The 16,033-nt window shown below is 31.7% G+C and overlaps 4 protein-coding genes across 14 annotated transcripts in view; all 4 read right to left on the reverse strand.

Annotated features, from left to right (window-relative positions):
* Positions 1 to 4,347, reverse strand: LOC138131673 (myotubularin-related protein 9). The gene is made up of 5 exons (XM_069048833.1): positions 4,109 to 4,347; positions 3,809 to 3,957; positions 3,034 to 3,757; positions 1,490 to 1,717; positions 1 to 1,431 (listed from the first exon to the last, which is right to left on the reverse strand). The coding sequence occupies exons 2-5, from the start codon at positions 3,953 to 3,955 to the stop codon at positions 824 to 826; spliced, it is 1,707 nt and encodes a 568-aa protein (XP_068904934.1). The 5' UTR covers positions 3,956 to 3,957; positions 4,109 to 4,347; the 3' UTR covers positions 1 to 823.
* Positions 4,348 to 4,501: 154 nt separating this feature from the next.
* LOC138131680 (4'-phosphopantetheine phosphatase) lies at positions 4,502 to 6,732 on the reverse strand. The gene is made up of 4 exons (XM_069048847.1): positions 6,110 to 6,732; positions 5,710 to 6,058; positions 5,283 to 5,571; positions 4,502 to 5,230 (listed from the first exon to the last, which is right to left on the reverse strand). Exons 1-4 carry the CDS (start codon positions 6,352 to 6,354, stop codon positions 5,040 to 5,042), a joined length of 1,074 nt encoding a protein of 357 aa, XP_068904948.1. The 5' UTR covers positions 6,355 to 6,732; the 3' UTR covers positions 4,502 to 5,039.
* A 137-nt stretch (positions 6,733 to 6,869) lies between these two features.
* On the reverse strand, positions 6,870 to 8,345 carry LOC138131682 (dnaJ protein homolog 1-like). The gene has a single exon (XM_069048849.1). It carries the CDS (start codon positions 8,103 to 8,105, stop codon positions 7,065 to 7,067), a length of 1,041 nt encoding a protein of 346 aa, XP_068904950.1. The 5' UTR covers positions 8,106 to 8,345; the 3' UTR covers positions 6,870 to 7,064.
* A 1,781-nt stretch (positions 8,346 to 10,126) lies between these two features.
* Positions 10,127 to 16,033, reverse strand: part of LOC138131667 (uncharacterized) — a 38,847-nt gene continuing 32,940 nt past the window's right edge. For 6 of the 11 annotated variants that reach the window (XM_069048825.1, XM_069048815.1, XM_069048820.1 and 3 more), the window contains exons 5-7: positions 15,816 to 15,966; positions 14,244 to 14,453; positions 13,131 to 13,269 (exon numbers count right to left, since the gene is read on the reverse strand). In XM_069048825.1, coding sequence (XP_068904926.1) covers positions 14,266 to 14,453; positions 15,816 to 15,966 — 339 coding nt within the window. In that variant the 3' untranslated portion in view covers positions 13,131 to 13,269; positions 14,244 to 14,265. Of the gene's footprint in view, positions 10,545 to 10,741; positions 12,373 to 12,724; positions 13,270 to 14,243; positions 14,454 to 15,815; positions 15,967 to 16,033 lie in introns of those variants that run through there. The other 5 variants (XM_069048816.1, XM_069048819.1, XM_069048821.1 and 2 more) reach the window with 5 other exon arrangements.

A 16,033-nucleotide genomic window follows, 5' to 3' on the forward strand; every position in this document is an offset into this window, starting at 1 on the left:
TATGCTCCCTGCGCCTTTATTCATGTAAGTATTTCCTTATAGTAAAAATTAATTACAATTTCACACGGCATTTGTAAACTGTGTTGTCTTTTGTCATGCGGGTCTTCAATATGATATGATTAATAAAACAAGTCTTTTTTTCATTTATGTAAATCATAATTCATAATTCACAGTCAATACTGTGATATGAAAAAATTAATGTGTATCACATACATTTTAAACATTATTTGTGTATTGAAAAACAATATTAATTGTGCAGTAAATACTAATATTAATGTATAAAACTGCAATGATATCGCAACATCAAGGTAGATACACACAAAAAGGAACAATTTCATCAATGTAATTAACTTAATGTAAGTTTATTACTCCCAACCTTACATTTCACGTAGTTATGGCGAACAAATTTCAAATTATACTAAAATAATTAGTTTGAAATGTAGTTTCTTTACTCAAATGGGAAAAGAAATATAAGATTGAAAGTAGTTTGTGCACTGAACTAATCAATATTTGTACATTGTAAAACTAAAAGTGCAATTTATACTGATGATTACATTATAAAAAATATAATTATGAAGGGTTATTCAATGTCATTGTGCTTTATAGGTATACTTAAAAAAATATATGATACATTCAGTTGGTGAATTGGCTAACTGCTTTGACAAATCTTCATAAACATCATTTATTAGAAAATTGGAATTATGTCATGGAACACCGTTGCTACTTATTAACTACTTAATAGGCCTAGTTCTTATTAATAGTCTTATAAAATATAACTTAATAGTGACTAGATAATTTATTATTTATTTCGAAAACAAAGTTGCTAACTGCTGTCTGAATCTGGGTTATTATTTTCCCCCGTTTCAACCTGCAATTTTTCGTATTCTTTCTGGAGATCCATTAATTCCTTTCTCAGTTTAAGCACTTTGCTTTTTAAATTTTTATCATAATCAATAATGTTTTGTATCTTGATCAGGCTTTTCTTAGCATCATTTTGATTGATGACCCACCTTAGATACATCCCTGACCACAAAACTATACTTACGGGCGCAACACTCGGCCAAATAGCCGTTCTGTTTGGTTCATACATTGGATTTAACAAAGATGTCAAAATGTCGGGCCTATTCAGGTAAGACCACAAACTCGTCGTCTTCTTAGAAAGCTTCATTACTTCTCTTTCTGCTTCGTTGTTGCCGAGAAACGTACCGAACTGACTAAAATACGAGTGTTCATACAACAAAATTAACATTTGGGTGGTGAACTCAAAACTACACGGAAATTGGTAATACAATTGTTGAATACAGTCAATGAACAAAAGGAATGTAGGTTGTTGGCTTTTGGTTCTGAAATTTGCGTAACAACTTTTAGCGTGTCTCAGCTGAAATGGGTGACCAGCCTGCAACCATTCCCGCTCAACAAGAGCCTGCAATCCTGAAATATATTTGAAAAATGTATAGTTTTATGTGTTTGATGTGTCAACAAATCTTACCTCTGACCGTTCTACAGTCCGGATTGAGTATGACTTGTGCAACTGACGTTACTAAAAGAGTGGAATCGAGACCACTCGTACCATGCACTAAAACTGAAGCTCCATCTTGGTCCAAGCATTGGGCTACAAGACAGGCCGCGTTGAGGGCATTCTGTACATATGTTAGCCAATTGCTGTTTTCAAGGCGAGACAACCATTTATCAGACGAACAGTTTGAATCATTACATGCTAAAAACATATTACATTGTGACAAATCTACCTATAATGTCCACAAAAAGTTAACAAAAACACCGAGGATCCCTTTCAAAAGAAGAGATCAGCAACTACGGTAATTAAGTTTAAATTCCCATGATTTAAGTGTAAGAATTCTTAAAATGTCTTTTCTGATTTCAATAGCAAGTAATGATATTTATGGTCGCGATTATGTTGTTATGTACTACGGTTCTATTCAAGTACATAAATAAATACATCTGTTTTAGATACATTTTCTCAAGTTATCGTGTTTTTGTATAAACAGAAATTATTACGTGTACCTACATGTTAAAGAAAACATAGTTCGTGTCTTAGATAATGGCCACACTTGCACATGGTAGTTTTCTTTATCTGAATTAATATTATGTAAAAATTTTGTTTGAACAAATTAAGTGAACATTCTAAAAAAATTAAATACGTCTGAGTATGAGAATGTACATTATGAAATTGTGCAGGCAAACATGCAATGCTATTTATGGACTCTACCTGTTATTCTATTTTCAATGCCGCAGTGCTCCACACTAACAAAAATGAAAAATGTATTCAACACACAAAACAAAAAATCTTATCTAAGATTTCTTATACAGGCTTATGATAAAGTAACGCACAAAATTCAGAAAACGTACAGTATTAATTTTTGAAAAAAATGCAAAAGCACGTCAAATAGTTTTTAGAGTATGTATATTCTTGCTTTAGGGCCGATTTCACCAACGCCAGTTAACGTTAACTGTAGGTTAAAATGCTACTTTAGTTACTTATTGTTGTAACAATGTTTTCGTCTATTTTAATCTGTAGTTAAATTTAACTCACGTTTATGAAATCGACCCTTAAAGAATTGTTTTATTTATTTATTAGTTATTATTAAAATCAAGTTTAATTCGTTCCTTATTAATTTGCTTATTTATAGATTTTTATAATCCAGAAAAATAAGCTCTATCAAATAATCTAATCGGAATCGTAGCTTCCTTTGGAAAAAATATTATGCAATGACGTCATAACTTTGACAAATTTGACCAATTTTTTTTCTATATACGTTAAAAGACGCAGAATTTAAAAAACTGTTTGACGGTTTTTACTTTTTTTTCAAAAATTAATACTGTTTTATAAATTTTGTGCGTTACTTTATTATAAGCCCGTATTAATATTCAGTTTCCAAAATCGCTGAAAATATAGATTTTCTATGAAAAACTTGACAGGGTAAAAGGAAGAAAACCAGATAAAGTGTAAAACTTAATTTGTATTGCGTTGTTAATGCGAAATTAAATTAAAGTTTATAAACGAGATTAACATACCATCTATTAGCTTAGACAAACTTTCCAAGAGAGATCCGTCACACTTGGCAATTTTATCTAGAGGTTTATGTACCCTTTTCCATTGAGTATAGTGGGCGTCAGGCTCAGTGCCGCCTCCTTTACCTTTGCAGTGACTAGCATAATTAGTAGTCCTAGTATCAATAATATATCCTTTTTTCCCGCTTCCTAGAACCGCGTTTAAAATTTTTTCATCAGCTCTGCTTCTTCTGTTGTTATTATTCAGCAGTGGCTGACTACTGCGTAATAAAATTGCCCCATTGTCGTGGCGGTAACTTAGTACAGGAAAACGACCTCCATCTCGAAAACTTGCAGAGGCGACGATAACGTCATCATCTATTGATTTTGGTACAATTATGCTTGAACTATAACTGGGACAAACTGTATAATTTTTATTGATATGAGAAATTCTCCATTCTTCACTGGCCAACAATTTTGCATATTCGATTTCTAACTTAAATAAAGTGTATCCATCTTCAAGGATATTATACATAGGGCGATAAAAAAATGGATAGAGGGATTCAGGTCTTTCCAAATTAGATAACTTTTCGATAGAGGTGTAAATATTTAAAAGCTCTTCTGTGTTTAAAATGTCCAATTGAATTATTCTAAAGTCTTTACATTTAAGTATTATAGAGCCTCCATTTTGATTAGAATTACTGTTACTATATTTTTTCTCAACTGAATCAATACACTGGTGTAAAAGCTATAATTATACATATTGAACAATGTTTTTACATAAAAGTATAAAACTTACCCATAATTCTTGAACATCTTCTTTTCTCGAAGACAAGATCAAATGATGACCTGTCACACAGAGCGTTCCATCTATGGGATCATGAAAGGGGCTGTGAAGGACCACTCCATCTAATTTAGGGGTGGTTATATGTTCCGCAAACTCCATCTCTGTTAAATATTGAGTTTAAATTAATAATAATAACATTTTTAATGACAACAGACATGTTGGTGGACTCATGTAAACCACAAATTCAATTCGGTGAAAGTTTGAGGTTATGTTCTTTTTAAATTAGATATAAATCATAAATTATCGTCTTACCCTCATATGGAATTTTTTGTAGTTTTCCAATAGCATGTAATAACTTATTTCTAATTCGTCATCTTTTGTAAGTTTTAAAAATTTTAGATAATCCTAACAAAATCTTGAAACAGATGATTTGCACCGTGAATCGTGACGTATTCGTTTATACGCAGAGGCAGAATAATGCGCTTTTATTATGACATTCCATTTGCGTACACTTTAGATTCTTACCGTTTTTGATCGGTTTCCCGTCTGACCAAGTATTATAGCATCGTACATTTTTTACAAATAATCAATTTCATATTTATTTGAAATATTCGATAGAGGAAAATCATTTGCCGTACATAAAATTACTATTTAATTTAAATAATTCTAAAGTAATAAAATGTTTACTCGAATTGAACTTAAATATTCACCACACGAGTATTTTCTTTTTAATTAATTTAATTAGGTACTACAATCAAGTTACCTACATTAATAAATTAATTGTAACCAGTTTTATCAAATTCTTTTAATTCCAAATGAAAAAGTACAAATTGTTATCAAAACCTCTTTCAAAATCTCTATATTATCTTGAAGATATTGGTAAAACTGGTTTCTTATACGATAATTTAGATTAAATGACACATCAACCATTGATCCACTACAAAAATCTTGTGGCAGTTATTTAGGTACATACAGATTTGGTCTTTTTTTACTTTTATAATACATCTTGACTTTGGTAATATTACTGTATTTTGTTTTCACTGAGATTGTGCAAACGTTTTATTAAAAAAAAAAAAAATCAAAATCAAGAAGTATTAACAGTAAAATTATTTCCTTTGATTTCCTATTCCATTTAACAACCCGTTTCAACTAAATACTTTCAGTCAAATATTAAAAAAAACTATAAATTTACTTGAAAAAAGTCCTTAATACTATGATTGATCACAGTACGTCACTTCAGTTCCTATGTAGCAGTTTCATAATTAAAAATTACAGAAAATTGTTGTGCTCCTAAACTTTTTGCTAACCAGTCATTCTTTAAAACTGCTAATTTTATACTATCAACGTTAAATTTGGCATACAAATTCGTGTGAACCGCTCTTCCCATTCCTTCTAAGATAATTAAGTCTGCTTTAGTCATAAGTTTGCACAATTCTGAAACAAATGCTTTAATTAAATATTCAACAGTACACTAATAAAAATGTACCAGGTGACAAATTTGTCAGATCCAAACAAGGACCTTTCTGACCATTTTCCACTGTTAAAAGCTGACTTGTACTCAATGACTTTGCAAGAACTGGGCAATCTCCAGCTGCATGATCTGTATATGACTTAAGTTCCTGACAAGTAACATCATTTAATGCAGGAGAGGTATTTGCAGTTAAGATCACTTTTGTGTCTTGCTTTAAGAATTCTCTAACCAATGGCAAAATTCCAAGGATAAAATCTACACCAGCATTATCCACAAAAATCACCACCAGTTTATAAGGCTCATTCTGAAAAGAAATTTTTTGTTAAGTAATGTAAAGAATATCTGATGTAGAGTAAGATATAATTTATGCTTTTATTGCATAATTAATTTTGATAATGTCAGTTTTAATCACATGCTTAGTTCAATATTTATTCAGCAATACCTTGAGTCTCTGAATCCAACTGTCTAAATTGTCCTGAAACCAGGGTCTTTTTTCAATTGTACCCATCGCCTGAGACAATCCAAAATTGGTGGATGTTTCTAAAATGTCAGCCACCACAGTGGAACCCCAATCAAAAACATTTCCTGCCAACACCCCTGTCACAATTTCTAGCCACCTTGCTTCAAATTCAGGTATTGAATCAATAAAGTCTATTCTCTCCTTAAATTCTTTAAGGGCCACAGCACTTTCAGATTCTTTCTGTTTATACCAAGCATCTTTAAAATTATTATCTTGCAAATTATCTTCATTAAACTCTAATAAAGTTCGTACGCTTAGTGGTATTAAAACACTACAATATGAACATTATGAACTGCAACACTAACAGAAATAATAAACCTACTTGGGATCCTCAGTGGCTTTACCAACTAAGTCGTGGAATTTTTGAAAACAAACCTCAGCTTTTTCAGTAGCTTCCGGATAGTCTGGATTCAAAAAACCAGCTTTGGAAACAAACTTCTTCACCATGTTTTCAAGACAGGGTAACCAATAATTCCGCTCTTTCACATTATTGACCAAATCGATCGTGTCTGGATTGTAGGAGTCTGGGTTTTTCAGCAAAGGGCACACGTTCTCAGATTGATTCATTTTAACCTCACTTCATTTGTTCTTCTAAGCGGTTAATTTTATATTAAATACGATTATCAGCACTTATTGTTTAAATGATAACAAATGTTTTTTTTTTGTTAACTAAGTCCAAAGTTATTGTCTGAGTACTGTCACTTTTTTTGTCAATAAACAACTCATGCTCTTGTAACCTGAACCGTAAAATTCTCTGGTAACTGTTGTAAATTTTAGATTTTACGGTGATGCGTTGATCTACACGCAGTCACTCGCGAAAATTTACAGTCACTTTTCCATTTTGCAATATTTAAAATCGTTTTCGGTGCCAGAAAAATTGCAGTTTATGATAATTTCTTGTCGTTTGTTTGACGTTAATGACAGACGGACATCAATAAATCACAGATCCGTATTCACAATTTCACATTATTTGGATTACATTTGTCTTTTTACGTCACTTTAAGTTTTGTTTAATTTTTTTCAACAGATGACGTCAGGAATCTTGCGGTTATTGAGTTTTAATAATAAATAAGTTAGAAAAGTAAAAAAAGAAAAATTTATTATAAATTAAGTGATAGATACATCATAAGTCATAACGTTACAATATAATATAAAAACAATCAAATGAGATTGGATGGGAAACTATAAAGCACAGCGTAACACCTACATAATAAAAAATATCTACATAATTTGTACTAAAACGTACAGCCTTGATAAAATTGAATTTTTACGGCATTTTAATTTGGTAGAGTATCATACAGTATATCTCGAGCTGACGGTGAAAGTTTGTCGGGAAATTTAATGTCAAAGTTAACAATCAAATCTCCTCTTCTGGACGGTTCTTTAGGGAGGGGCAAACCATACCCCTGGAGCCGCCGCACTGTTGTCGGTTTCACAACTTCATTTGTGAAATGGATAGGTATACTAGGGCCATTCATCGTAGGAACTTCTATTGAACACCCACACAAAGCTTGCTTCAAGGAAATCTTGGCTGCATATTTAATATCGCTGCCTTCGCGTTTGAACAATGGATGAGGTTTATCTCTAATTATAAATACAATATCTGCAGGAATTTTGTTTATGCCTTGATCTCCCTCGCGCGGGAACGTGATCTTGGTGCCCGCTTTCCACCCTGGTTTGATGTTGATGGTCAAGACTTTGTCTTCACTCCTTGTGTAACCATCTGGTTGGAGAACTTTCCTGCTAATTTTCATTTTCTTAATGCAGCCTTTGTAGATGTCTTCTAGTGAGACATAAAGATCATGTTCGATGGGAGGGTCTTGCCTGTCTTTGCCTCCTCTGTTGGGACTGCCTCCTTGGAAGTTGAACGATTGACTTCGAAAGGCGCCCCCCGGGCCTCGACCGCTCGTCATGTTGATAAACGGATCTGCGTCCATGTCGTCGTCTTGGAAGGCAAACATGGTCTGGTTGCCCCTGAAGAACGCTTCGAATGGACTTGCGTTGCCAAAGAACTGTGCAAAAGTGGCTCTGGGGTCTCCATGGTAGGTGTAAGTGAAACCTCCAGGTGCTGACGTACCAGAATCTCCAGGTATTCCACCTTTCAGGCCTTCTTCGCCGTAAGCGTCGTAAATATCACGTTTCTTCTTGTCTGATAGAACTTCGTACGCTTCAGCTACTTCCTTGAACCGCGCTTCTGCTTCCTTAGCCTTGTTCTTGTCCGGATGGTATTTGAGGGCGAGCTTCCTGTACGCCTTTTTGATGTCGTCATCGCTGGCGCCCTTCGAAATTCCGAGAATCTTGTAGTAGTCCTTTCCCATTTTTGGTCACTTGCGTCACTAAATATGCACTATTTTACAACTCAACACGTAAAACTAGCACAACTTATGCTTAAATCTGACACAATCTGGGGATAAATGCTTTTAGATTATTATGTACGTGTTGCTTTTTGCAATTAACTGAACGCGCCCGCGCTGCGATCGCTGCTTTATATAAGGTTAGAATTTTCTAGAACATCCATGTGGATTCGAGAAAGGCGTCACGGCGCTTCTGGAATAAACTGGAAAATTTCGTAAAAGAAAAGAAAATTTGAGGCTGGAAAACAAATAGCGATCGCTACTAATTGTTAAATAACTTAATTAATCAGCTGATAGCATTTGTTTGTTATTTATTTGTTGGTAAATAATTGATACGTCAACAGCATCTTATACTTATTTTCTGTTTTCCCAATGTGATCATTGTTTTTTCATTGTTCATTCGCTTTATTTTTTTTTTTGTCTCCGAAAATTCGCGTAGGTGGAAACGTCGTCTTCATAAAATAGGTAGGTATGTAATTGTTGGGTCCTGGCGTTGAATTCTAGGTTTTTTGTTAACGATTAACTTATAAATATTAGATTATATACGATAAACATATGCGTAACATGTTTAGTGATCATGTTTGTTTTTTATCCTAAATGAAAATTTTCCTTGACATTGGAAGATTATTTCATATTACACATTGCTGGTAAATATGAGCATTGCTCATGCCTGTAATTTTATTAATTGGGCACGTACAAAGTACTACATATTTTGAACATATGAAATTTAATTTTCGTGGTAATTACCTATACCTACCATGTAATTAAAGAGTAATTTGATATAATTAATTTGTATTTATAGTCCTTCGAGAATCCTAACGTAAAGAGATGTTTATTACGCCTCCTATTTACTAACAAAGTGACAAAAGGACCGCTTGCTCCAACATAGACTATCTCATCTCAGTCCTGTTTTTAAATGCAAATTCTGTTTACAAAATTTTCAGTTTTTTCAAAACTATCGTTAGTATACCTACTTTATTTTTAAGCCTACACCCAATTAATTAGGTACTCCAAGCTAAGGAACAACCCTTAAAGATCTGCTTCTTTACGTCTATGATGATTGACTTTTTTGTTAAGCCATTATTCAACCTTTTAACAATAGAGCCTGTAATACTCATATTTTATAATATCAGAGTTTTTGGAGAATTATATGCAATACCACGTATATTGTTGGTTGCATAAACTTTGAATTACACTCTACGGAATTACCAGAAATTTTCAAGGAAGTTATAGGTCGCTTTACACGATGCCATTAACTCGTACGAGTTACTAAAACCGAGTACCTACTGGATTTTAGTACTCGCCTCATGTAAATAGGTGTTTTAGTGTTCCAGTACAGTATTTTTACACATAACACTGTCAGTTTAAAAGTTTCCGAAAATACAATTTTGTAAGTTCTAAATCTACGTCTAAAAATTCCATTATAATATGTAGAGCCAATTTCCGCCTCATATTTTTTTATCGTGTTTGGTAAAATCTTAAATTCTGACTTTAGTAAATCAATGTCACTTCCATAAAAATAAAAACCTGTTTTTTGGGTATAACACCATTGTTCCATTACTTACTACTTTATCTATTTCTTCTATAGTTATGTCCTCTACTTCATCAATAGAATCGTCCCGTTGTAACCTTTTTTTCTACACTCATCTCTTTGTTCGTTTCATATTTTTTAGAAATACTTTTTCCAGTCGTTACGGCGTATAAGGGATAGGTCAGTTTTCTTTTGTATGTTTTTTTCAGGCTTGAAATAATAACCTTACAATCTGATTTTATTTACACCTTATCCACGCTTTCACACGTAAATTTAACCACATGACGTCTTTTCCTTTACCCATTTCCTTTTTCAGTTGACTCTCAGTCTAGAATATGTTTTCTCAACAGAATTTGAATTTGTAACCATTATTTCTTGAGGTGGATGAACATGCGAATTTTTGAGGATGTGTAAACGTATTTCTTTCTAATTTAAAATATAAAGGAACAAAAGATTTAAAGTCAATAATTTATTTGTAGTTAGCAATAAATATTACAAATGTGCAAAGTGAAAATTTATCTTTGAAGGTGAAATAATTTTATCTAAAAATACAATTCTAAAAATGGTCTAAAAAATGTTTCACTTACCTGCCATAAATTGCGTGAAAAATGTTTGTTAGCTTTTATTCAACAAAATTTTATATAATTTGAATATACATACATAGTTCATAAACTATATCTTGAAACATCTTACACTACAGAACTACATATGTATGTACATATAAGGTATAATATTTATTTAGTCTTTTTCCGGAAGTAAAATTTTTCCAATAAATAAAATCCCATTTTTGTACTGCAACATAAATTGAAAAGCGTGGTCCACGAGTACATCTGCCGGTGGAATATCACAGATATCCAACATGATTTCCATTTCTAAAATAAACATTTATTAATGTTTTTTAAAACAGTTGATTTTAACGTGTTATGTATTTCTAATAATTTTGTGTTTTGTGTATCGTTTTCTTTTTGGCAGGACTTCTAATTGGGCGTCTAGCCTGTTAGCCGTCAACAATAAAAAAAAGATAAACATTCCAAATGTACGAGTAGGTATTTAGTAATTATAATGAGTGTTAAATTCATGTTTTTTATTTAATTTATTTTATTTATGAACCTTATAAGTTTACAACAGGAAATTAAAATGAATTACATAATGTACAATATTTTCGTATCTAGTTATAAAGAACAACATAGAGCTTACAGGAACAATAGAAACAAATCAATCGTAGAGGCTGCTGGATAATGTCTTATAACGATGCTATTCTTCCCATGAATACAGTTTCTTTCTTTGATTTTACCTAATAACATAACAAAAGGATAATATGCCTCAAAATAAATTTGCGTAAATTGCCATTTCGGGAAACAGAAAAATATGAATATAATTGTTTTGCTGAATTGGTATTTACTTATCATCGATTAACTTTGACTACAACCTTAACACACACTTTGTATTTGTTGTTTTTCTTTCCGTCACAGCAAATAATGTTAAAAACAGTTAGCGAGGCATTGCTGTAGGTAGGTACATGAAAGCTACCTATTTTTACTAATTTTTCGTTAAACATCGTCAACCCTTTTCATACTGAGAGTAGGCATTTCTATTATCACTGCAGGAGTGGATTACGAATCTCCAGTCAGGTTTGTTAACTTTGCCGTAAAATAACGTTGTAAAGTAGGTATTTCTCGATTCGCCGAGTAATATCATGAATGGATGATTTGCTATGACATTGATTGGCAGACGTCTGCATTTTTTCGTTATGCCAATAAATCCTAGAAAATCAAAATTTCTGGTATGTACCTAACTGATGAAGTGATGATAAACAAAACAACATTAATGTAAAATTTTCTCAACAGTAAAAATAATTGAAAACAATAAACCAAAGTTCTACTACCTACCATCTTAATAAAAGTATAATCTACCTTAAAACTGGTTGGTGGTATGTTTTGCTTCGCAGAGAGAAGTTAGTATTGTTTAATATAGAGAAGACAGAGTTTTATTTTTCCAAAGAATAGAATTGTTTTTGTTGTTGATTTCCGGTTAAAAAAAAAATAAACGGGATGATTGGCAATGACAAATTCCTCTATTTTTCCTGCATCGAAGAGCGTAAGACTACAGCTCACAGAGAACATATTTACAGTTATTTAGCTACCTCGTTTTTACAAAAAAAAAACAAGAAATTATTTAGTTCTTAGAAAATTCTCAACTTTTTGTTGTTAAAATGTGAAAACCTCAATAGTGAAAGAAATTGTTTAGTTATTTAAATAAAATTGAGATTGTTCTGATTGATTTAGACCTAGAAATTGACACATAAATTATACTTTTTTTAACTTAAACTTTTGGTTAAATACTTTAGATATAATTGATTTCAATATTACTACTGCCTTATAAATTATGGTAAGTTGCAGTAGCATTAAGATTAGCACTGAAAATCATGCTACGTTGTGTCTATTCGTTTATTTTAAATAAATTATATTGTTTGCATTTAATGAAAAATAATACTCAAGTTTTAAAAATACGACACACATACAATACCTACTAAAATTAGAATGACATGTTTTACGATACATTTTTATGCAGTATTAGGTTTTGAAAGACGACCGGTGAAAAGTTGAGTGTCCCTTTTGTCAGCCAGGATATAGATAAAGGGATGGTCGGCCTTAAAAACAGGTTGTGGGCGAAAACTACATTGCATCATCATCACCATGCCTATATTTAAAAATTAGCAATTAGGTAGTAAGCCACTAAGCCAGTAGAAAAAAAGTAATAATAAGTATACGCATTGAGTTTATAAATTATTAAATTGTACTTTAAAAACTTTTGAAAAAATACATCTACAGTAATTTGCCGTTTGGTTAGAAGGTGTGTATAAATAAGAATCTAATAAATTGTTAAGTTTCTATTGTTCCACAAGAGTCAAGTCTCCTGTTGTCGAACAATTTTTAAAAAAGTAATATTTACAGTTTACATGATACACTTAATAACATTCTGATTGAAGATAGAAATATAACGTTTCTATGTCGGTGATCTTCTATTTTACTCCTTTAATAACCACACTTAATACGATCCGATGCTCTATTTTGATTCTAATACAATAATAATTTTAAATACAATGCATATTCACAGACAGGATTAAAAAACATAAACATACAAATTTGGCTAAAATTAGTAGCAGCCGAGGGCGAACATAGCACAGCAGGTAAAATATGAGGATGGTCCTCTTTGACTGATCCAGGACCAATTACTAAATGTTCAAGTTAGGTACCTTTATGTTTATTGTCCAGACTATGATTTAGGCAATACCGAACAGGTGCCACTTTATTGCACATAATAGCGTATACATGAAGAAATTAGGACTGGATTTTGGTGTAGATATTTCTTTCTTTTCAATAATAATAATTTCTTCAGCACATATCACACCATCAAAAATACTGTTTTACATTAGGACTTAACGATAAAGTCATTGAAGTGAATTTATATTAGAAATTCGTCCAGCGAAGAGAATATGGTCTAATTTCTGTGCAAGAATGAAAATAAATGGATGATTTGCAATTACTTCAATTTCAGGACCCCATGATAATGAACACTCGACGGCTACAAGTAATGCTGCAAAAAAAAACCAATACTTCTAAATTAAGATTTAACAAGATATTGACTAAAAGTAATTTTCTTGGTTATTTGGCATTACATGTAAATTTAGTTAAGCTATATGTTGTGTATACAATGCTATCATAAAATAAACATTTCTGATTTTAGTTTTTAATGGCCTTATTTCTGTACACAACAAAGCAATAAATATAAATTTCGTATGTCACATTTTTAATTTCCAAAATTTGCTCAAAATGATATACTTCTCCCACTAAAAAAAAATTACCAAAAAAACAAACAAAAGCAAAAATAAAAACTCTCAAGAACCATCGCAGAGAAAAAATAAAATATAGTGCACAATTAATAATTAATCGTGACGCCATTTTAAGAATTATGTGGTTAGCAATTCATATAAATTTACTTTATTAAATTTACCACAAAAAAAATCACCTCACTTACAAACATACTTAACTACCTACTTATGTAAAATTCTGAATGCCAAAATAAAATGTTTATTAACAGTATATTCAGTTTTCCTAGTTTTGTTGGTTAATTTCAACGGATAGGACATTCGACCCATGAAAATCGAATTAGGTATATGAACGCACTATACAGGTTATTATGGATCACGGATCAGCTGTTTAAATCTAACGTTTTATACGAGTAACAAGTGGTGCGTTCACAATCGACTCTTCAACGCCTACTACGAGGTGAAATTAAAAAAAAACACCCAATATAAACTGATCGAAAAAAGTTAGGGATATTGATATTATTATATTATCCCAAGAAGAGTCAAAGTTTGACATAAGTCAAAACGCATTATATGTGTGAAAATGTTTATTAAAAAAACATTTCAATAATTCTTCTTAAAAAAACTTACTGATGCATTTTGATAAAGTTAACTTAAATATTTAGCAATATCCCTAACTTTTTCGATCAGTTTATTTGTCGCGTGATATATAAAAATAATATAAAAATTAATGGACCCATACCGCATCGTGTTAATTACATCTCTCACAGTTCATTGTGCTCATAATTCGCCACTGACGATGGAGAATTTACTTTTCCATAAAATAATATATCACCGATTTTGTGGTTTGATGTAAGTTTTGAATTTTTTAGAAAAAGGCAATGTACAAAAGGGTGATCAGCGTAAAATTCCAAGGGGATACTTAGTGATCTTGTCATCCGAACATGGAGACCTGTGGAAGTTGAACAAAATTCAAGATAAGCGCCCATTACGAGATATTTCTAAAGTTGGTCCAATTATTACAACATTAAGCATGTCCTTCACTGATGAGCATAAGGCCGAATAGTGAGAGAATAAAGTGCGTTTGTTAAAGTTTAAGTGGCGCAAAAAAGGTGTACAATAATAAATTGATTATGAATTTTAATTTACAAACTTAAAACCTGAAAATGAATTGAAAATAAACATCTTTAGACATTTCTATACGTATAATTTGCATTAAATTAAACTTTTGTTTAAAATTTATAACTCCTTGTATCCCGGTTTGTATATAAACAAACAGCATATTATGTAAAATGCTGTCTTAAGAGTAAAATATATTTTTTTCTAAGTAGACTCCAGTCGCCCGTGAAGGGACATTAAGTGGGGATGTGCAGCAACGCTATTTCGTTCGACCGTACTGTGGTTCGACCAGGTCCATTTATTAGTAAATAAGAGAGCTGGCTACTTGGATATTTGGACCGCCCAAGTTTCCCCCACCAAATGTCTCTTCAGCCGCGAACAGAACTCTACAATATTTATTTTAAGAAACTGACGGGTTAAAAGTAAAGAAAATCTCATGACTCTAGAGAACAGAGTTAGGCGTCTTCATTAAAAAATTTAAAAACAATAAATGTAAAAAGCTGAACTCCGAATATTCTGTTTTAAAATTTTTGCCTTCATTAAAATTCCTACCACATAACCATTCATTAACGAGAACACGTTCTTTTTAATTTATTTTCAAATATAGTGAGACATCATTGTAAAATAATTTAATCTACACCTTTTTTGAACTTACTTGTTATAGTGAAAGATTTCTAATTAAACGGTGGAAATATATCGAGCGATCAAATTAATTTGTAATCGAGTCATCCCTTGATTTGAATCCGTATGTCTTTGCGATTGATATGTCGAAATCTAACCTGTGTTTCGCGCTGTGATTATTGTAGAATGGAGTTCAAGTAACGACATACGGTTTCAGATTCATAGATAACTCGATTAAAAATTAATTTGATCGCTCTTTAGATAATCGATGACTGTTAAGGTACAGTTGTTAGGGCTAATTTAAAAATACTGTATTTGTAGAGGACTTAATATGTTTCTTTGACAACAGTAATAATTAAATGAGGGCTCCTAACTGAACCCTGATAGTCATTATTTATTTATGTATTACCGACTTATTTCTTTCGATCCCACGGTGCTATCATGATTAAGACATTATTTAAATAAATTATAATTAAAAAATAGACTATGTGGTCAACATGAACACCCGTAACAACAAGAGAAAAAGCACATAAAACCCAGCATGCAAGAGTAGGTACATAAATAATAAACTTACCAGTAGATGCAGCAGCTTCAGCACCTTCTTCGTTTACTTCGATGAAAGCTTTTTGTATAACTTTACTGACGTATAAATTTTCGTTAGAGCCTATTTGAATCATGCCTCTAAAATTAGCTTTACTTTCATCAAATATTTCACCAAGACCCAGCTACAACAATATGCAATTTAGGATATAGTTAATTTAATCTTTAACATATTAGTAATGAATGTTGATC

This window comes from Tenebrio molitor, chromosome 5 (genome assembly GCF_963966145.1).
Source record: "Tenebrio molitor chromosome 5, icTenMoli1.1, whole genome shotgun sequence".
NCBI lineage: Eukaryota > Metazoa > Arthropoda > Insecta > Coleoptera > Tenebrionidae > Tenebrio > Tenebrio molitor.

Bases quoted from the DNA above. Each gene is read 5' to 3' on its own strand.
- LOC138131682 (XM_069048849.1), bottom strand. From the start codon at position 8,105: ATGGGAAAGGACTACTACAAGATTCTCGGAATTTCGAAGGGCGCCAGC.
- LOC138131680 (XM_069048847.1), bottom strand. From the start codon at position 6,354: ATGAATCAATCTGAGAACGTGTGCCCTTTGCTGAAAAACCCAGACTCC. The intron at 5,572-5,709 runs GTATTGCTGAAT...ATTTCTTTTCAG, and splicing joins GTTGGATTCAGAGACTCAAG to AATGAGCCTTATAAACTGGT. The intron at 5,231-5,282 runs GTACATTTTTAT...CATTTGTTTCAG, and splicing joins TCTGACAAATTTGTCACCTG to AATTGTGCAAACTTATGACT.
- LOC138131673 (XM_069048833.1), bottom strand. From the start codon at position 3,955: ATGGAGTTTGCGGAACATATAACCACCCCTAAATTAGATGGAGTGGTC. The intron at 3,758-3,808 runs GTAAGTTTTATA...GTATAATTATAG, and splicing joins AAGATGTTCAAGAATTATGG to CTTTTACACCAGTGTATTGA. The intron at 1,432-1,489 runs GTAAGATTTGTT...AATATATTTCAG, and splicing joins GGACTGTAGAACGGTCAGAG to GATTGCAGGCTCTTGTTGAG.